At 40.5% G+C, this 23165-nt stretch overlaps 1 protein-coding gene across 1 annotated transcript; it reads right to left on the reverse strand.

Moving 5' to 3' along the window:
• Positions 1-188: 188 nt before the first annotated feature.
• LOC125592658 lies at positions 189-3791 on the reverse strand. The gene is made up of 2 exons (XM_048767989.1): positions 2381-3791; positions 189-2188 (listed from the first exon to the last, which is right to left on the reverse strand). The coding sequence occupies exons 1-2, from the start codon at positions 3789-3791 to the stop codon at positions 189-191; spliced, it is 3411 nt and encodes a 1136-aa protein (XP_048623946.1).
• Between the last annotated feature and the right edge of the window lie 19374 nt (positions 3792-23165).

The raw sequence follows: 23165 nt of genomic DNA on the forward strand, positions 1-23165 counted from the left end.
TCGGTACATCTTCGAACTTCCAGGATGGATACTAAGTAAAGAATGGTGTGCAATCCTTAGTATCTCATCTCTCAGCCCTTGTCCTTTAGGAACCGTGATCCTCCCATTAATTAGCAAGGTTCCATCCTCCGCCAAGTAGTATCCAGCATTATTTGGCCCGGCTTGTCCTTTGAGTTCTTCAGCAATCTTCAGTAGCTTCCATCCTTAATTTGTTCTTCTCGAATTCTCTGAATCAAGCTGGCCTGATTCACCGCTTGAAGTCCCAATGGCTCGCTCGCTTGCCCTTCCAAAACGACCAACTTCACTTGTTTCAACTCTTGGTTCAATAGCTCCACTTCTTTCTCCAAATCTGCGTCCAACTTTCTTCGACTTAAGGCGTCCGCAACAACATTCACTTTACCAGGATGGTAGCGAATCCTTATATCGTAGTCTGCCACAAACTCCATCCACCTACGCTGGCGAAGGTTGAGATCTGGCTGAGTGAAGAGGTATTTAAGACTTTGATGGTCCGTGTATACCTCTACTTCTTCTCCATACAAGTAAGATCTCCAAATTCGCAAAGCGAACACTACAGCCGCTAACTCCAAGTCATGTGTACTGTAGTTATCCTCATGCTTCCGTAGTTGTCGTGAGGCATATGCGATGACTCGCCCATCTTGCATAAGAACACAACCTAACCCAACTCGTGAAGCATCCATGTAAACCGTGTAAGGTTTAACTTGCTCGGGCAAAGCTAAGACAGGTGCGGTCGTGAGAGCTTCCTTCAACTTCTTGAAAGCCTTCTCGGTTTCTTCCACCCATAAGAAAGGAACTCCTTTACCGGTAAGTTTAGTTAAAGGCTTTGCAATGGAGGAAAAGTCCTTAACAAACTTCCGATAATAGCCCGCAAGTCCGAGAAAACTCCTTACTTCCGTCACAGTGGTAGGTCGAGGCCATTCCCGTATGGCTTGGACCTTTTCTGGATCAGCAGCAACGCCCTCTCCTGATACTATGTGACCCAGAAATCCTATCTCTCTCTTCCAAAACGAGCACTTGCTGAACTTGGCAAATAGCTTCTGATTCCGTAACCTCTCCATAACCAGTCTCAGATGCTCTTTGTGCTCCTCCTTACTTCTCGAGTACACCAGGATGTCATCAATGAAAATGATCACGAACTTGTCGAGGTAGTCGTGAAACACTTCATTCATCAAACGCATGAAAGCCGCAGGTGCGTTCGTGAGACCAAAGGGCATAACTACAAACTCGTACTGCCCATACCTCGTCCGAAACGCCGTCTTCATGATGTCTGACTTGGCAATAGGAATTTGGTGATACCCTGATGCCAAATCAATCTTCGAAAACCAACTAGCTCCCTTTAGTTGGTCTAACAACTCGTCTATCCTCGGAAGAGGATACTTATCTTTTATCGTGATGTTGTTGATACCACGATAATCGATACACAACCTCATGCTTCCGTCCTTTTTCTTCATAAATAGCACAGGAGTTCCCCAAGGTGAAGAGCTCGACCGAATGAATCCCTTTTCCAATAGATCTTCCAATTGCTTCTTTAGTTCAGCCAACTCCGTAGGTGCCATCCGATATGGTGCCTTAGCTATAGGTTTTGCTTCAGGCTCCAAATTGATCGTAAAGGGATTACTCCGAGGTGGAGGTAATTCCTTTAGTGGTGCAAAGATATCCTCGAACTCTTGGACCACTTCTATGTCTTCGACCTTAACTTCATCATTAGTGGCTCCTCCACTAACCGATAAGGTCACCAAATATACTTCCCCATCTTGAAACAAATCTTGTACTCTCATTGCTGCTACCAAAGACACGGTCATACTAGGACTGATTCCATAGTACACCATCTCTGGTCGTTTACCTCTGCCAAACAACAACCTTCCCTTTCCACAGTCGATCTGAACTCTGTAGCTCGATAACCAATCCATTCCAAGGATTACTTCGTACCCTTCCAAAGGCACGACTAACAAATCTGCCACAAACTCTTTGCCTTGAATGACCAATGGAACATTCTTGATACACTGATCTGCTTGAAGGGTTCGGTCTGCGGGGGTCAAGACGGCCACGTTTATCCTGTCAACCACAAAACAATCCCAAAACCGGGCAGCTACTTCAGGGGTCACAAAACTATGTGTTGCCCCCGAGTCGAACAATACATGTGTGGGTTTACCAGCAACATGTATGGTTCCTGCCACAGTAACCCAATCAACAATATCTCAATCACAAAAACTAATCAAAATTCGCACAACCATCAATCATCAATCCAAAATTTCTAAACGCGCAACCTAGCGATCAAGCAATCTATACTTAACCAGCATACTAACTAGGTTTCAACAACTAAATTCCATTCAATAAACAGAGGAGGTTAAGCACCCAATACCTGTGATGGGACCGCTTGACGGTCCTGCATTGTCTGGGTTTTCTACCCCTAAGGCATAAACTCTACCTCCTAGGTTTTGTTTCTTTGGTGCTGGCTCAATAGCTGGACGGCTAGGAGGAGCTCGGATCGCGAGAGGGGTCGCAGGGATTGGCTTGTTTGGACATGACGATGCATAATGGCCCTTCCTTCCACAGAAGAAACAAGTAACATCTTCCATCCTCAGCGATGAATAACCCTGCTGGTTACTCCATGGGTTATTCCGCTGATTTTTGGGACAAAACCTCGAAATATGTCCCGGCTGATCACATGTGTAACATACTCCAGTGTTACCACGATTGTTGGCTTGGCCTCCAAATCCTCGCCCTTTGCCTTTGTTAGATCTTGGACCCTTGTTGAAATTCGGTCTTTCTCCTTGGCTAAACTTGGTATGTCCACCAGAATGTTGTATAATCTTCCTTTCCGCCTCTAACACAGTCTCAACATTAACAGCTTTTTCCACCAGATCCGATAAGCTGCTAAAGTTGCTTCCAGCTAAACGACTTCCAAGCTCCGGCTTCAATCCGTACATAAAGTTACGGATCATAGTTGCTTCATCTTCACGCCCATCAAAAACATGCTGCCTCAACCTTGTGAACTCAGATTCGTAACTCCTCACTGGCCTATCTCCTTGAACAAGGTTCATGAATTGGCGCTCCAACCGATGCTTTGCTTCTGGAGGAAAATACTTCCTCTCAAACTCTCCCTTGAACGATTCCCATGATGTGATGGTGTGTCCACGCTGCCTGTATATACTGTCCCACCATCCTGTTGCGTCGCCTTCCAAATAGTACACCGCGATCTTCTTCTGATACTCCTCCGGACACTCCATAGCCTCAAAGTTCTTCCCCATCATAGTAATCCACTTGCCGGCTTCAATAGGATCGGATCCTCCTTTGAACTTGTAGGATCCAATGTTCTTCATGGTAGATAATAGCTTGGAAACTTCAGGGGGTTGAGTACGCCTGCCTTGGTTACCAAGTGCCTCGGTCATCACGTCATGTAAAAGCTTCAGAGTGTTTTCCGCTCCTTGATCTTGTGGTCCTTCAGTGGCACGGTTCTGATCTGGCCTTGAGTGTGATTGAACGGATTGATCATGTTGATGTCTCTGGTCCCAATTACGATTTGGGCCAATACTCGCCAAACTGTCTTCCCTCACTCTAGTCCTGTTACCGTACACAGGAAAAGATCTTGTTCTCTGCAGAGGGGTCCTATCGTGTCCAAACATCTCACTAATGCCATTTCCATCCTCTTGATCAGATCTGTAACCCATTCCTCCGCCTGTCCAATACATACCCTCTCCCCATATCCGACCTCGTCCATCATCACCTGTCCCGCGATTAGCCATCTGCACACAATCAAAAGGGTAAGTCATATTCCTACTACGGGAAGCGGCTGGTTTCCTAATAATCTTTTTGCGACTCATTTGACTCGATAAAATCATTAAAAAGCACTTGTGTCACGCATGGACGAAACCATGCTCTGATACCACCTCTGTAACGCCCCTGAACCCGTTCTAGGCATAGGTCAAACCACCGGCCAACAATCAAATAAGAACATGACCGACGGGCCGACCGTCTACCAAGGATCGGGAGCACTACATGACGGGTTAACGGCCGATCCGGCCAAGGTCACGAAAAGTACAATTCGTAACTAGGCCAGTCCGCCCGCTAACACGTCCCGTCAGACCAAAGCCTAAGGCTTCTCAACTCGTACCCCAATCTGACGTTGTGTTAGCTTGGACAAGCTAATATCAGAAACAACAAGGCATTTACACAAAACATCGCTTTATTTATCTTATATAATATCTGGTTTTCAACATACAAAATATTACACAAGTAGTGGCATGCCAAGAAAGCGAAAATACATACTTATAGTCTGAAAGCGTCTTAAGCAAAAAGATGCAAATCTACACCAGCCAGCCTAGCCTCCCGCGACCTCTACAAGCTCGCTACTGGTCACCTGAAACAACAACGAGTGAGGAGTGAGTAATCTAGCATTACTCAGCGAGTTACAATCCCCAACTAACAAATACAACCCCTCGCTATCCCACCCCAAACAATCTAAAGCGAGAAGTTCACCTAACAACACAATTCAATAACAATAAGCAATATCAGAAATACGCAGCGGTAAACGATAGCAAGATAACTAGCATTATGCTAATTACAAGCTCATCACCAAACTCAAACTCGACTTAAACCAGGGTTCAATAACCCGAAACACGATATAATATATATAACAAACTCGGGCCCTGGTGACGTTATGTTCCTCCTTCACTATTGGCAATATCCTATCTTCCTACCACGAAGGTCAGAAGAAGGAACTTTCAACCGACCGCGGCCCACAGTCCTTCGGGTCACCGCGCGACAGCCCACACTCCTTCGGGTCACTGCCACATTACACCGTCGTGCAATCACTCAGCCATAGGCCATGACCCCGTCTATCTGAGTCTTCCCGATCCAGCGAATAAGGGGTTTCCTTGAACCCGCCGGGTACGAGGTCTGAAGGAACACTAACTCACCCCAATATGCCTAGCATTGTGGGTTACACAAATGCTGTCGGCCAATATATGATTAATACTAAACCCGGTAAAAATAACACAAGGTGCCTAGTATTAATCGCAAATTAACACAACCAATCATATTCCAGAATACCTAACTATCCACAACTTAGCGATATCATCTAAGCATTCCGCATTCGCTAACTAACCAATCAACCTAACCATTAGCATGCTACTACGGTTCTCAAACAATAACAAGCATGCCATCAACTCAATCAACATAACCTCAATTATTCAAACCGTTACTCAGTTAGACCCGGCCTCCTGCCATGATCCAACTTCCAAGTAACGAGACCCTGCATGAAAACAACTCAGCAATCAATCGATTATAACTCACAGTTTTTGGTTGACCGTGGCCTTGACCCCAAACCCGACTTCTGCGATCCGAACCCTCTCTTGACCTTCTCAAGTAGACCCACGTCCAGACTGGTCTTGAACTGGTCTCCACTAGAACTGATCTCTCTTCACTTGGACAGAACCTTCTCCAGGTGCTGACTCAAAATCGGCAGAGTAACTGTTCTCGAAAACTGCCTAAATCGCTCGAAAACTATCGAAACTCGATCTTTCTTTCTTTGCTTTCCCTCTAACGTTTTGAACTGAATTTCAAGTGTTCTGAATGTGTTCAAATGAGAGGGGGTCGTGGGATATTTATAGGAAACAGCAACCAATCAGGAACAAGCCGTGTGGCAGCCCGTGTGTCGCTTCGCATGGCTCTGGACGCATGCGCGGCGACACCTCGTGCTCCACATGGCTGGCTGCATGTCTCAGTCTCATGCAGAATGACACACTCACGTCCAGATGGCCAGCTGATGACTGAAGTGCATGCAGGTCGACACACCATCTCACACGTGGCTGGCCGCATGCTTCGGTTGCATGCATCGCAACACCTCGTGCTTGGCCGTTCCACCTCGTGCTCCACATGTCTACTTGCATGTACAGGTTGCATGTATTGCAACACCTCCTGCTTCCCTTGACACACACACTGACAGGAGCTTGCCACCACGTCCTGAACACACACACATCTAGCCACCTCGAGCTTCTCGGTCAATTGTCCGATATCAGCCTTCCAGTGATTTTTTCGTCCCGCGATCACTCCCAAAATTTTTCGACGCCCGTTCTGATGACCTGATTATTTTTAATAAGCTCCAAATGAATCCTGAATTGATGGAAAATATTTCCCGAGTTTCCGGCTTCTTCGAAAAATTCCATAATACCGAAATTAGGGGTTTTCGCCCAATTTCCGGTCTTCCTGTTGTGCTTCCAAAAGTGTCATGCTTCAAACGTCCTTTGAGTAAATATACCACATTGTCTAACCATTGTCTAGTGGGATACTTGACTCATGGTTCAGACAAAAACAATTTGATCGTCCGCGACTAGACCACCCAAAAGATACTCGACCATTCTCTTTTTTTTTTTTTTAATGGGTTTCTACAAGGAGGGTACCCAACTGTTCACCAAGCTGCCTCACCCCGAGATCACCAGGCTCAGCGTGTTTGAAAACATATGCTTCTCCCACCACCTGAGCTCCTATGCACTGATCCTCGTGCTGCTGCACCAGAAGCGGATATGGAGGATGTTGAGGACATTACCCCAGAAGCTGACCCATCATACGGCCTCGGAGAGCTGGCGGATGTGACAGATGATCAGGCTTACCGATGCTGGATGGTTGACTCACAGCGGAAGAACAACAGTCTCATGCGGAGGATCCTCCATATCGTTACCGGCGGCTGCATTGGCGGAAGTAACCAGTGACAGCCACCAGCAGAGCAGTCTCCACGATCGCACCGTCCAGGAAAGGCGCCTATGGGAACATGCACTTCAACTGAGGAGGTTCATCGCTCGCGCAACAGACGTTCGTTTGATCCGGCCGAGAGCGGCGAGTCCGACTGAGTCCGCAAGGACTATTCTCTATCCATTGTTCTATCCATCTGAACTCTTTATTTTTGTGCTTTATGTTGTTATTTTGCTGACCTCGATTTGGTTTCACACCAGGGATGGTGTAAATTAAGTCTGGGGGAAACACTTGTTTTGTGCTGATACTCTATGTCTTTATTTCTGAGTCAGTCCCTATGTCATTTGGATGTTTTATTGAGTCAGTTTAGGATCTAGTCAGCTAAAACTCTTGTGGGAATTAGGACCTTGTCTTGTGATAATCTTTTAACCACCTCGTGCTCTAACTTTCTTATCTAGTGACCTTAGCAGTGATGAAAGACCCACACTTGGACCTGGAACACCCCTGACTTATCTCATTTGATTCTCCATAAGCTCTCAACCGATCAGGTTACACTGGGTAGACTCAACTCCACCTAACTTGAACATAATCTTGACTTAAATTCTTCTTGTTATGGGCACTAGATCAGGGAAACGAGACTTACACTCAGGACTTCTTACTCCTTTTACCAATCTTGCTGATCCTGAGTGGCTAGCTCATCTTTAGCTAGTTCCCACCTTGCGCCTAAGTCTTTATTTTTACCCTCATGCACACTTTTTTTTTCCAGTGTCATATGTGCAGATATGTGCAAAAAGGTCGGAGAGGAAAGGATCGACGCAGCCTCTTACTCGTTAATGCCATACACTCAGAGAAGAGAGATCAAGCATGAAGAGAACAGTCGATGAGACCATGCTCTAGCAAGAGAACAGTCTATGAGTGCATGTTCTAACCAGAGGAACAATGGCGACCAGTGAGAAACAAAAGAATAGACCACCAGTGGCTGCAAAGTATTCTTTATGTTGCCTCTCCCTCGCAACCCCATCACCATGTATGTAAAAATATATATATATATATATATATATATATATATAAACACGCCACTGGGAAGGATGAGCAAGGAGTTGGTACCAATTTTTGAGGAGTAGGCAAAGGAAGTCAAGAACTGAAGAACAGTCCCACGGTTGATCCGAAGGAGAGAACAACTGCACCCGTGAAGCAGAAACGAGTAAGGGCTGTGGACATCAATGGATCCGTTCTCTCCTACTATTTTGCGCGATATCCTGCATCCACTTAAATTTGGTATCCCCTAAACACTCTTAGCTCCACCATGAAATAGCCTGTTCCTTACCTAGCCCGTCTACCCTGAATAGTGTCTGTGATGAGAAGCTCACGCTGTTCTTAATTGAATTTAAGGAGTTTTGTCTCGATAGTGTACCCTTTTTCAGGTATGAGATACAGAGTATGGAGCTGATTTTTGAACAGCGATCGTGGGTGTTCTGGTAAGGGTGTGTGGTCTGAGTCTACAGCTTGTATGGTTCAGAGATGTGTGGTAAGAGTATGGTTACTGAGGTCAAGCGAGTTTCCACTCTTTCAAACCTTTCTCCCTATTCTTGAGGCTTGGCCTTGTTCGAGGACAAACAAGGATCTAAGTGTGGGGGAATTGATATATGGTGTTTTTAATACCATTATATGTGTTCTTTGAGTTAATTCTCAGTCCTAATTCGTGCTTATTTGATATCATTCCAGGTTTGGAGCAGGTGAAAGAGTAAAGAAGAGAGTGCCATGAAGGAAGAAGTCATTTTGGAATATCTAACGCAGAACAGCCAGTCGGATCAATCCGAAGGTTGTTCCCAAAAAGAGCAAGCGACTGACTGTTCCTGACTATTAAGGAAACCTCCAAGATTTCAGGGGTTTTCCCTAGATTTTCTCTCATTTCTTAGCTGTCGGCGCCTTCATATAAAAAGCCTATGCTATCATTTCTAATTCCTTACGCGAGTTTTACAGGTGACCTAGAACTATTTTGGATTTAGCAACTTGTAAGGGAGAAGGCTTCATCTCTCATTTTTGTGGGAACCGAAATTCGTACTGTCGATTTCCGTTTAAATAGGGAAACCAGGAAAACCCTAATTTCCCAGAGGTCCCGGATATCTGCTAATACCACACGCCAAGCAATCAGAACACAAGAATATCAATAATAAAGTATAAGAAATCGAAAAGAGAGCAAAGTAGATCTTATTCCGAATTCGTGTTTGAGCGTTACAACAAGGTAGGAGTCTGGGCTACGAGAGCTGTCGGCAAGATTCCTAGTTCTAAAACCCTAAGACGGCAATAACCTAGTTGAGTCACAGCTCGAATAACAAAAACGGAAATATGCCTAATTGCTCTAAGTACTAAGTTTGCTCTGAGAAAAATCCCCCCATGCCTCTCGCCTAGGACTCCTTATATACTGGCTCCTAGGTCGGTTTACGATTTTCCTTATTTGCCCTTAAGCCGCCATAGCATAAAAAAGGAGATATTCCATTTTTTCCGATCTTCGTAATTATCTTCAAAATTTCGTATTTATCCGCGGAAACTTGACTTTTATCTTTCCTTGCGAACCAAGCGTAAACCGTCATGCGGCTTAGGGCTGTTGGTTAAGAAATCATAAGTTGGGCCTCGAGTCATGTCTTAGGTCCCTTTGGGCCGTCTTCTGACTCGAAGCGTTTATTACGGCTTCGTTCGATAAAGAACGAACTTTCCGCGGTTTTTACGGTAAAGTTTGATCGATAACTTAAAATGGCGGGGAACGTGAAATGGGTTCCCTACGGTCTTGGGGAGATAGCATCGAAGGGTAGACGAGAATGCATGGACTAATGTCGTGTCGAACAAGGTTTTTCGTTTTCTTCTTCGGACGTTTTGATCGTTAACTTCGCCGTATCCATAACCGGTCTGGGCATGTTTCCGATGGCTTATGCTTGATCTAAATAGAATTCGAATGAAGCTTTATCTCGGGAACATAAGTTGTGACGTTCTCTTGACCGAGCAGGATTTGTTGCGAAAAGACATGCTTGTTTTTTGCGGGGATTTGGACGTTAACTTCGTCGCAACCGTTTTCGACCCCAACAATTTTCACGAGAAGATCATCCTGAACCCTTGTCTTTCTACTTTATTTTATATGCATTATTATTCAGAAATCATGTCTGTGTCATCTTGCTTTATAATTGAGTAGTCGGCTAAACTTGCTTAGGGTTTAGGGTGTCAATCGCATGAGCTAAACGCAAATAAGTGATTTTAACTTTTCTTCATTCATATTGTTCTTAGTGCTTGCATTGAATTGATCACTTAAAGTCGATCTCTAGTTTAATCACCTAGCTAACCGCTTAGGAGATAAATTGATATATATTGAATGAGCTTCGTATCCCTAATCAGCGAGAGTAGATATTAGGGTGTTAAGTGAACTAATCGGACCTGATCTCCAAGGCTTGCTATCGCGTCTTGTTCCAAGTGAGAGCTTAGGTATCAAGACCGATCAGCAAAGGGAACAAGTCCGTGATAGTGGATTGTTCTAGCCGAGTGATCTGAGTTCTAGACTGCACCTCATTGCACTTGAATAGTTGTTTGGTTCCGCATTGACACCCGATGAACAACCCTAAGCCGGCTTTCATTTATATAGAGTTTGAATCTCTAGGTATTCTATTTACTTGCGTCACCATTGATTTTAAAACCCCACTTATTTTCCAGCTTAATATTAAACTCATAAGAGTAAAGAGTAAACTGGTCCTCTGGATTGAATCTCAAATATTACGATTACCACTGTTAACTTGACAGTAGCAAGGATTCATTTTTAGTGTATCAATCTCATACCAATGTTCTTAAACGGATCGGGAGTGATGTTGTGGTTACAACTTGCTATCTGATCAACCGAATTCCTACCAAGGTGCTGAAGAATATATCTCCTTATAAAGTGATGAACCAAAGCAAACTTTCCGTTCCACCACCTCAGAGTGTTTGGATGCGTTTTCTTTATGTTGATACCATGAGAGCAAGGGAACAAACTAGTAGCAAAAAGCATGAAGTGTATGTTCATTGGGTACTCCTATACACAGAAAGGACACAAATGTTACAACCCTGAAACAAGAAGAGTGGTTGTATCAAGAGATGCAAAGTTCATGGAAGGAAAAATGTTTTATGATTGGAATAATTGAGTTGAATTCATGGATCTGTCACAAGCATCAGACTGTGCCAATAACCTGAGGATAATTATGTATCAAGAGTTAAACATTTGGTATCAGTTTACCAAAGGAGAAGGAGCTTTAACGCACGAGTTGTCGATCGACGTACCTTCTAGGGAGCTTTAACATACGAGTTTGACGTGTTCACTAGGTTTAACTAAACCAAATTCTGCTTGTGTCTAGCAATCCTAGCACAATCTAAACTAATTCAGACAGAGAACCAAGTTTTCGCTTGCGCCCTAATATCTTATAGGCAAGGTCCTAGTTAGCTACTCTAGAACACAAGCATTAAGAACAGTTTAATTGATGGATATCCTAATACTTAGAAATTCTATATTTTGTGCTAATCCCTCATGAATATCTGAACCCTAAATCTAACAAGGAGAACTACTCATACATAGCTAAGCAATTCATCACAAAAAGATATGAAAACTGCATAAATAAAATAGAGTAAGAAAACTTGGAGTTCCAATCATAAATCTCTGAAAGAGTTCTTGGATCTTCTCTCCAAACCTAAGACTCTAAGTATTTTGCTGTGAAAAGTATGAAAGCGTGTGTTGCCTAGAACAATGGCAGAGCACATAAATATTAGGTTAAAACTCGCCAGGGGTAATATGGTAATTCTTGTGGGACTTGGGCTTAAAGTCGGCTTGAACCAATCTGAACTTTGCGCGTTTCACCGTCGATCGACAACACAGGGTGTGTCTCGATCGATTATCATCCTCGATCATCGATCGCTAGGCTGGTCGATGGTCAGCTACAAGTCTTTATCATTTTATCTCCTAAATGCACCAAAATCACCAATTTTCTCCAAATCACTCCAATACATGAAAACATACTAAAAAGACTCCAAAACAACTATAATGTATTTAAAAACACCTATATACCATGACTAAAATTGGATAAAATCCATGGTATATCAACACCCCAGACTTACTCTTTTGCTTGTCCCTCAAGCAAAACAACGAGCAGTCTTTTTGGAAGCGGTTTAAAAGCAGCAGAGACTCACACAAATGAAGAATTTACTATCATCACCTCAGCAATATTGCAAATGGAATCAAATCAATCTCAAATTAGAAGCACTTTCTATGCAATATCCTAGTTTAGCAATCAATATCATTCATCCAGCAACTTAACTAATCATGTCTGACTAACCCCTCTACTGACCTCATCTCTTTCATATAAATAATAAAGGTGTAGGCTTTACCTTGGGAGTATCGATCACTGAACACATGGAATCAACTTAAACAAGTATCTAGACCTACATGTAACCCTTTTTTGGTTCCCCTTCTCTCTTCTCTGTTCTCTGAATTCGATTTTTTTTTTCTACTGGGCAAAGTTGTAGGCGAATAGTGGGGTCATCGATAATGTATCTACCCCTCGCTTCCAAACAATGTGTGATCATTATATTATAGTAGAATAATGGGGTCGCAGGAGATACTCCTACCTCTCTACACCGCAAGAAATCATCTCAATCTTTTGTAAATATAAATGGATGCCGAGGAGAGGTGGAAGGAAAACCATGGACACTAAGTCTAATACCTTCCAGACTTCCAGGAGGATTCCGATCCAATGTAAACCAAGCCCCAAGATAAGCAAGTTGAGCTCAATTAGGTCGGAGGTCAGCTTGGTTCTTTCAAACATTCTCAGCAAGTGTGAATAACTGGAAGGATGATCCATTTTAGCATCTATAGTACAATCTGCAGTCAATAAATCTAGGAATGATGCTAAAGAGTGGTTAGAGAAGTAAGAAAAATTGTAAAAGTTCATTGTCTCCTTCTTGACTCAATACAAATTTTTTGAAATCTTTTATAAAACTCATAGGTAAATTAATATCAGTAAACCTCATCTCAGACTTAAATCACAATGTCCCCAATGTATATGTAGTCGGATTTTGGTGAAAACATAAATCATAAGTACAATATGTAACAAGGAAAACGATATACCTGATCGCTGATGTCGATGTCGATCGACACCGGAAGTGTCTATCGATCGTTTTTCGTGTTGTGCTGTCGAACGATGTCGACTGGATCTCATCGGTCGATGGCAAGTAAACGGCTCCTTGGGTCTCTTTTTGCTTTTTTCTGGTTTTTCTATTGTTTTTATGACCTGCAAGAAAATTAAAAACGAAAATAAATAACTGTTAACACTAAGAACTTAAAGAAAATACCTAATAGTGGGTTGCCTCCCACTCAGCGCTTTGATATAGTCATTTAGCTTGAATTTGGAGGTTGTTTTTTGCTAGTAATGATCAAAGTGACCACTTGGTTGTATGCAAGTGTCCACTTCATCTTTGCTCATCTGAAACCAAGTGCCCATGAAGCTTCTTATGGCCTCATCTCCTCTGGTCCACTGATTCTTTAGTCTTTCCCTAGCGACCTCACTTGTATTCATCGTATGTTGAAGATTTCCAATGCTGTGCTGTTTCATTCCAATTATGGCATGTGTCGATTCTGAGATGTCTTTCAACTCCTGGTAAACATCTTCCTACAACAAGTCCTGAGAGAAAGTTATCTCATCAAGGTTATCTTGTAAGACCTTCTCGGTTACCAGCTTCCCTCGTAGTGATGTACGCTCGCTGTCGATCGATGGGCGTGTCCGTCTGTCGATCAATGGTAACGGTTCTGCTTGAAAATCTAGCTGTCTCTGAATTGTGTCCATCTCCTGCTGCAACGCGTTCATGTGTTTGGTCAATGAATCTATATCGTCACGGGGCGGGTAGTAAACACCATCAAGCCTGTAGGTGAATGATTAAAGCCTATCTTCGAATGATGCAAGTTGAGCATCGATCGATGTTCGGGAGCGGGCGTCTATCGATGGATGAGTGTGATCGGCGATCGATTTCGATATTCCTGCCCCGACTGCATGTTGTTTCTGAATCATGGCTATGTTTTGCTTCATCCCATCTGTGCGTGTGGTAAACCTGCTTTTACTGTTGTCGAAAGGATAGTAGACGTCATCGAACTTCTTTGAATGATAATCATCTGAAGTCCGAATAGCTCTGTAGATCTCTGCTACCATCTCATCAATCTCTGCTTTGCTGTAACAGGCTTCTTCTGGCATGGTCGGTATGGGTACCTCTGCGTACTCCCAGTGAGGTTTCCATTTCCTATTCTGATGAAGCGTTCCTCATCTGACATCGAACTTATCGTTGATCGATGGTGCAGCTCCGTCGTCGATCGATGGTGGATCCTCAGCTCTGTTTTGCGTGTCCATGAAGTTTTGGACCCATTCATGGCAATGATTTCAGCTATGTCATCCTTGGATATGTTGAGAATGCGCCCATCCATGGCTCGTGCATGGCCTTATGGATCCCTGAAAATACCAAATTCATCCGGAATTAGATAACCATAATCAGTATTATCTTTGACATGTAACTCTAAATCTAGTGTGTTATGCGCGTCGATCGATGGCTTCATGATGTTGTCAATCGATGTTGCCTTCTCATCTGCAAACAATGTATGGAGAAGTCCTCTATCATCCATGGAAATACCATGGTACTCAATAATCTTCTCTCTATGGTAGTCCTTGTCATATTCATCATATTGCATCTCAGGTAATGCAGTGTCTACTGCAAAGCTCTCATGATGGCTATCGTATGCCCAACTGCCAATAGGATAGTCGACATGTCTGTTGATTGTGTCATAGTGATGGTAATCAATCGATGTCTTAGGATGAGTGTTAATTGCAAAGCTCGGATAGCAGTGTTCTGGCAAGGCGAAAGTCTCATTCGCAGGACTGCTGTCGATCGATTCTCTGGAATGATTATCGATGGTTGGATGAACGGCCCTGTCGATCGATGGTTGAGTCTGGCTATCGATCGATCATGAATATTTTGTCTCGTATTCATCCTTAAAATCACAGTAGCATGTTGTTATGAATCATGTATTAACTCCAGTGTTGGACGTCTGAGGCTTAACAATTCTGACTGGATCATAGTAGACATCAGAATTTATCAGTGTTAGGCACAACTGATTAGTCTGCATATTGCAAACTGCTCCTACAATAGCCATGAAAGCTCTCACAAGTAGTAGAAAATGATTCTTGTTCAGCTTGTTGTCCAGGACATGGAAGTCAAATGAAACTAGTGCATTACCAATCTGCACCTCAAGGTCTCTGATGATTCCTCATGAGTTCCTCGTAGAATAATCCACAAAAGTGAATGAATCCTCCGAAGGCTCTATCTTCAGACCCAGATGGTCTGCCATTACCTTGGGTAGTATGCTGACTGATGAACCTGAATCACACAGCGCACATGAAAACTCAGTGACCTTCACTAAACATGGCACTGCAAATTTCCCAAGATCACTCTTCTTCTTTAGTGTAATCATCTGCTTCATCTTCTTTCTGATATGATTGAAGATCCTATGTATGTTCTGTTCAGTTTCCTTGGTCTCTCTGAAGAACATCCACAACATGTGTGCAAAGTAAGCCTCCTCAAACGGCTTGTCCAACGGTATCCTGAGAACTCTTTTGGTGAAGCTATCCATCTCCTTCTCATTAACTCCCCTCTTTAGATGTCTGGGAATCTTTTCCTTCCTTCTCCTCAGGGTTCTCCTCTTAGAAGTTTGATCAACTTGCATAGACTCTGGTGCATCATCAGAATGTTGACTGAAGTTATCTGCAATGTTTTCTGAAGGTTGAGATGAGTTTCGGATAGCATTCAGGCGTGTTACATCTATCTTTGGTAGCTGCACTCTGTAGGCCATAGGTGGTCGTCGATCGATGCTGGATGCGGTATTGTCGATCGTTGGCAGAGTCTGTATGTCGATCGGTAGCTGGCTCATGATGTTGATTGATGTTTGAATTCTTGATGCGTAAGGGTTTGAGTGGTTGAGGATGTTTAGCTGCGAACTCCTCGTGAGTTAGAATCCTTACTGTTGCGCATGATGCATCTTCATCTGTCGATCGATACTCGTCTGTCCATCGGCCGATATTCATCTCTTGGTGTCGGTCGACAACAGTGTGAACCGCTGAAACTCATGGAGCTTTCGACTTGGAAGTCACCTTCCTGATGCTTCTCCTCTTTTACCACTTGCAAGAAATCATCATCTATGATGGCATTCACGTGGTGTTTCAGTGATTCATCACCTTTGCCCTTGATGAAGGCCTCCTGCCTCTTAATAGTCTCTCCTGTCTGAACCGCTTGTGTCTCCAACTTTCTCACATGGTTGGTTAAAGACTAAAACTTTGAGTTCAGCTTTGTGTAGACAGCATCTATCTTTCCATTGAAGTTCACCATCAACTTCTACTTACCCTCAAGAACTTGATCAAGCATGGACTCTATCTTGCTCTCTCGAGTATGTGATGGTTGATTATGGTAGAAAGAATTTCCATAAGCTTTGTTGCTGCTGTTGTACTTGCTGCTGAAGGGTTTCTGGTACTGTGAACTCTGATTGTGTCCACTCTTCTGTCCATTGCCAAAAGAGTTTTTGTATCTACACTGATTTCCAGACCTCTGATTTTGAAAGCCTGAACCTCTAACGAAGTTCACAACCTCCTCTCCATCCATGTCACTGCCAACATCTACAGCTTCTACATCCTTTGCAAAGTTGACTTGCTTCTTGAGAAGCTTGTGAACACTATCCAGCTTAGCCTTGACATCGTCCATCTGCTCCTTTCCTAGGGTAGTGGCCAATTTTTCCTCTCGAAATCAGTGTTCTTGGTGATGTTGCTGGATGCTAAGTTCTCAATATGTATCACAGCGTCTTCTGGATTCCTAGTGTTGAAGTTTCCATCACAAGCTGAGTCTAGAGCCATCTGATATGTCAGCTGGACAGTCTCTCTTATATGACTTGAATCAGATCGAGGAGCTTCTGAATGACTCTGTAGGCTCCTGTGTGAATGTAGCAATCTTGCTCCTCAAGTCTTTAGCATGTGTCTCATCAAAGAAGTGATACAAGAATGTGTTCTTGATGTCGGCCCAGGATGTGAGAGATCCTGGCTGTAACTGCTTAAGCCAGTGCGAAACTTCTCCAGCAAGTGAGTACTTGAAGAGCTTGCAAAAGAGGTAGTCCTCAGGGACTCCATTGGTTTTAATAGAAAAAAAAAGATCCTCGAACCTTTGTAAATGGTCCATAGGATACTCGTGTGATAACCCACAGTAGGGTGTATGACCCACGAGTGTGAAATACTAAGGTTTCAACTCAAAGTCTTGTCTCTGAATGGCTGGAGGACGGATGGCAGATCTGTTCTCGTAGTTCTGATCTTGCATATTGTAATCAGCTAATGTCCTCGGTCTAGCAGCCTCGTCTACAGCTTGAGCAGCTGCAATATCAGCATCAGTATCATGGATTACAGCCCCTTGATCATCTATCTTCTAACCTGCATTACGCAAATGACCTTTCTGGTCATGCAGGTTTCCAGTCGCGTCCTGAATTAGAACTATAGTCGCAACCATGTCTCACGGCTCAGTATCGATCGATGTCCGCGGTGAAATGTCGATCAATGTCGGGCGGGTATGGGCGGTCGACAGAAAAGTAGTCTCGATCGACGGTGGAAGGCGAGTGTCGGTCGACTAACGGGTGTTGTTGTCGATCGATGCGGTGCATTTTTCTTTGCGGATTGAGCGTTCTAAGTGCGCAGGATCTGACCCATTTTCATCCATGGTTTATAAGTGTTTCTATTAATTATTATATTATAGAGTCTATTTAGCATATTTATAGGATCAGAAGTGATTTGGAGATAAGTGATGATTTTGGACCATTTTGGAGATATTTGGAGCAAGCACCCGAGATGACCATCGAGCTCGACCATCGGTCGATATTGAAGAGGAATAATCGATCGATGTTCATGTCTTGACATCGATCGATAGCGAAGCGCGCAGAAAGCCCGTTTGGTCACAGCCAACTTGAAGCCCAAGTCTTCACCAATTTACAAGATTACCCCTCACGAGTTTTAATCTAATTATATAAGCTTTGCCACCATGTTAGAGGCAAAGATGTGCTTTATTGTTTTATTATTTTCACAGCAAGTTTTTCTAGGATTTTGATAGATTGGAGGGAAGATCCAAAGTTATAATTTGTGATTGGAACTCCATTAATATCTATTTACTATTCTAATGAAGTTTTCTTACCTAATTGATGTTATGAATTGTTTGGCCATGTCTGAGTAGTTCCATTGTTAGATTTTAGGGTTTAAATAGGTTAGGAGGGATTAGCCCCAAATATAGATTGCTAAGTTGTGGTAATTGTCATTAGGATTGTTCATTAATGCTTGTTTCTAGATTAGCTACCTAGAACTTGCCCTAGGATTGATAGATAAAAGCGAGAGCTTCATTTTCATCCTGAAAACATTCTAATTGAGCTAAGTTTCTTGCTATGAGTAAGGCGAGAGCTGATCTAGTGAGCTTAGTAAGCTACCATTCAACCCGCGTATAAAGCTTAACTAGAAGCGCGTCGATCGATATCATTATTGCATAATCGATCGACGGAGCGAAAGGTGTATCGATCGATATCCCTATAGGATCATCGATCGACACTTTCTAATTGATCAACATACGATAGTTGAGATCATTAGATCTAGTTAATAGACAAGTCAAAACATGCGAGAGCTGATTGACTTGTTGACTAAGTAGTTGAGATTTACATTATCATGCATGCAACTCATTAGGCATCTGTAGGATTATAATCCCAAATTTCCTGAATAAAAACCCTAAGTCTAGCTATTTCCTTTTAAGCACCAAAACCTCAACCAATCAATTGAACTTGAACGGAGATGCAGCGGCGGACAGTTGGGGTGAACCAGTTGAGGAGGGTCGATAGCTTATTGATACCACTCAAATTACCTTAAGAAGTGATTTATACTCTCTCAAATAAGAAGTCGAGTTGTAGTACTTAGGAATCAAATTTACAGGGAGCTAGGGGACCTAAGAATCTAATATGATTTGTTAAGCATGATGTTTTAATGATTTAAATATAAATTGTAGTTTTTATCATATAAATACATTCTTGCAATTCAGGTAAAGCTCCTCAACATTGAATTGCAAGAATCTATTGTGTATATATGTTATTTAATTTGAGAAATTCAATTTTCTATGTGTGGCCCACACGTTTATTCTTAAAAAATTACAATGATGACATTAATGAATTCAATTTATTATCAATATTAGTTTTTAAATCACTTTATTATCAAAAAGACAATATCTATAATATAAATACATATATTAGCATTTTTATATTTAGAAAATGTAATTAATAAAAAAATTTCATTTTATGTAACTCAAAAAGGAAATTAATATAAGAAGGCAATATATTTAATATAAATATACCTATATCAATTTTTATATTTAAAGTGTTTAATTCAATAAAAACGATTTTTAATATATATATATATATATATAATATTTCTATGTGCACTTGATTTCTCTCTCTCTCTCTCTCTCTCATCAAAATCATGTGCTCCTCTCTGTTGTTCTTCACACAATCTCTTCCAAACTCAACCATTCTCTTATATTCTTTTCATACTTTCACAATTCTAACATCATCATCAGCACACACGGAGTTAGATCTCTTCGATTCCTTCCAGATACAGTTGATAAGCTATTGACCCTCCTCAACTGGTTCACCCTAACTGTCCGCCGCTGCATCTCCGTTCAAGTTCTCCAACCCTCCACTAACTACATCTCAGGTCAAGCTCGTCAACGGCGTATTGCAAGAACGTATTGTATATATATGTTATATTATTTAAGAAATTCAGTTTTCTATGTGTCGCCCACATGTTTATTCTTATAAAATTATAATGATGACATTAATGAATTCAATTTATTATCAATATTTGTTTTAATTCACTTTATTATCAAAAAGGAAATATCTATAATATAAATATATATATTAGCATTTTTATATTAACCAACGCGGTTGGCCTAGAGGTAGTTGAGGCCCAGAACCAATACGTTCCCCGCAGGTTCGATTCGCGTTGGCCACCCGGGCTAGGGTTAAATCCCAAGAATACGTGGAGTGCCGTGGGCCTCGCGGGAATAGTCGGTTGACCACGGTCGCCGGAAACCCGCGGTTACCTAAAAAAAAAAAAAAAAAAAAATTATATTTAGAAAATGTAATTTAATAAAACAAATTTTTCATTTTATGTAACTCAAAAAGGAAATTAATATAAGAAGGCAATATATTTAATATAAATATACCTATATCAATTTTTATATTTAAAGTATTTAATTTAATAAAACGATTTTTAATATATATATATCAAAGGAAATAAAATATGTTTAGTATAAAGTATATAAAAATATATCTAAAACATCTAATTTTAAAAAAAAATTATATATATATGTCAAACCCAAAACCAACCTCTTTTTTTTGTCATTACTATTCATCAATAAAATTTTCATACTATCCCTATGTTTTTGAATTATTCGCAAAATTGCCATTTTTATTTAATTTTTTATTAATTTCGAAATTAACAAAAAACCAAATACACCCTAATCATTTCTTCTTATTTACAAAAATGCCATCTTCATCAATTTTTCCAACCACCTTGAACCACCATTTTTGAGTTCTAAAGCTCAAGAATTCAATTTTCAACCACTTTTTTCTCATTCTAACCCAAAAAACTTCATTTCCTCTTATCTCCTCTACATTTCCATCTAAAAAACTCTCATAACTTTCATTTTCATAATCACAAACTTCATATTTTCGAGTTTCTTCATTAGTGAATAGTCAAAGATGTTTCTTTTTGCTCATATTTGGAGTTTGGACGGTTGAAAAGGTTGGAAACGAGTTTTACACAGGAAAAAGGTAACTATTTACATGGTTTTCATTCTTTTTCAGATCTGTGTCGCGACGGTAGACTGTTTTGTAAGTCTACGCCTCCGTGGAGACTTACGATGCAGTCTATTTGTCAACGCACGGGTTAGTTTTGCAATTGACTAAACAAATTTTTTTTCTAACGCAGACTTCCCCAGTAGTCTCCGTCTTTACCTTTGACAACAAAAATAAAACTTTCGGTAGACTTACTAGGACGTTTACCTAAAAGAGGTTAGTTTTTCATTTGACTGAACTTTTGACTTTTCAAAATAGACTTCAACGGAAGTCTACAAAATGTAGACTGCCAACAAAGTCTATAAAAGGTCAGTTCTGCATTTGACCAAAACTTTGACTTCGTTGAATAGGTTAGTTTTGTGTTTGACCAAAAAGTTTAAAAAGCAATCAAAAATTTATTAAATTGTAGACTTCATATGCAGACTGCATATAAAGTCTACTTTTTTATTTTGGTCAAATGCAAAACCAACCCGTCGGATTTGAGAGTAGACTTCACAAGAAGACTACATACCCGTAGACGTTCATTTCAATCTACTGATTGGAAGTCAAACTTGGTCAATTGCAAAACTAACCTCTTTCAAAAAAATTCAAACATGTAGACTGCATATGAAGTCTGGTTCTGAAAGTCAAATCTTGGATGAATTCTGGTCAATTGCAAAAACTAACATTTTTAAATTGTAGACTGAAATGAAAGTCTACATGTACAAAATCACAGCTTTTTTCAACTATAGAAAGCAACCCGTAAAATGGTCAATTGCAAAAACCAACCCAAAGAGTAGACCTATTTGACAGTCTACGTCTGTAAACTGAAACGAACGTCTAGATCTTCAGAGACTGAATATTAAGTATGCATAGAAAATCTATAAAAATGTGAATTTGTGTATTATTCATTAAGTTTTTTTTGTTTGACAGTGTGTGTTAGTTAATCCTAATCGGTTTGGGTGATTTTGAAAAGAAAATGTTTTATAATTATGAAAGTGTAATTCATTTGATTTGACAATATTGTTAGCTAATAATTGTAGACGTATTTGTAAGTCTTCGTTTATAGTTTTATGAAACATGAAATATTTCTTTGCTGATTATGTAAACCTGTATTTTTTTGCAAGAAATGGCTCAGATACCTGTTGTGTACGGAGAATGGATGGTGAAAGGCTCTTTACGGGAGTTTGTGGTCAATAATCGGAAATGAGGGAGAATGTTTCTTATGTCGGGTGGTTTTACACATGGTGAACTTCTTGAAATGGCACTAGAAGATTATGGTCTGGACAAGAAAAACGAGAAGGTGGTGCTAACATATTCCTTACCAGACGTCATTTTACAACAAATGGCTCCAGATACTCCTCCTATGCATGTCACGAATGATAGACAAGTGCAGAACTTGATCGAGTTAGCTAAGACACACTTTGTACGCCTTTGTGTATCAAGTCAGAGCCAACTAGAAATTTTTGGTGTTAGATAATAAGTGTAGACATCTTTGTAAATCTACAAAAGTGGACTGTAGTTGAAGTCTACGTCGTAAATTCTATTAAAAGTGCAATTGTGTATTATTCATCATATTTTTTCATGATTTAATTATTTTACAGTGTATGTTAGTAATTTAATGGTCTTGGGTGAATTTCAAAAGTTAATGAGTTATAATTATACACTTGGAACTTATTGCAAAAAAATTTGATTAGTTTTACTCTTGAAACTTTTTGAGAATTTTGTATAGATTTTTTTCTTCTCACATGTGTGTTAGTTATTATTTTAGCCTATGGTGGTTTTACTTGTTTGGTTGATTAGATCTTGTGAAAAAATTGATATCTAACAAAAAATTAATAATATCATACAAGTGAAACACAACTAAAAATGAATACAATCTTTATAGATTATGCATTAAACAATTATTTAAAAATTAATATTTTATTATGAGAAATTATTACAGAGCAATATATTAAAAAGTATTCTTGAGTATGTTTAATTTTTCATAATCTTGATGCTTCAAATAAAGTCTTGAAAAAAGTACCTGCAAAATAAGATAAGAGTTATGAGAAAAACATAAGATAAAAAATAAATCATATTTTAGTAGACTTTTTATTAAGTCTACGTAAAGTTATTGTTTAGTAGACTTTAGTTGAAGTGTACACTGACGTAAAGTTTTCATATCTAAAAGTGTACATTTAGAAAATTTGAAAATATTATGTTCTGGAAGATAGTTCAAAAATAGTTTTTTTTCATCCTTGTAACAAAGCAAAAACATAAAGTATGAATCTTTAAATTTAGTTCATTATAAACACAAAATATCTTATAATGAATATATGTAAAGCTTACTTTTTTGGGAAGATGATTTTAAAACTTTAGAAGAGAATACCTGCAAAAAAAGATTAAAAATTAAAATCATATTTTGAGTAAGCTTCTAATGAAATATGCTTAAAATTCAAGGCTTGTAGACTTCTTTTCAAGTCTACCAGCCCTAACTTTTAAGTAGACTTCATTTGAAGTCTACTCTATCAAA

Source organism: Brassica napus, chromosome C9 (assembly GCF_020379485.1).
Source record: "Brassica napus cultivar Da-Ae chromosome C9, Da-Ae, whole genome shotgun sequence".
In the NCBI taxonomy this organism is placed as follows: Eukaryota; Viridiplantae; Streptophyta; class Magnoliopsida; order Brassicales; family Brassicaceae; genus Brassica; species Brassica napus.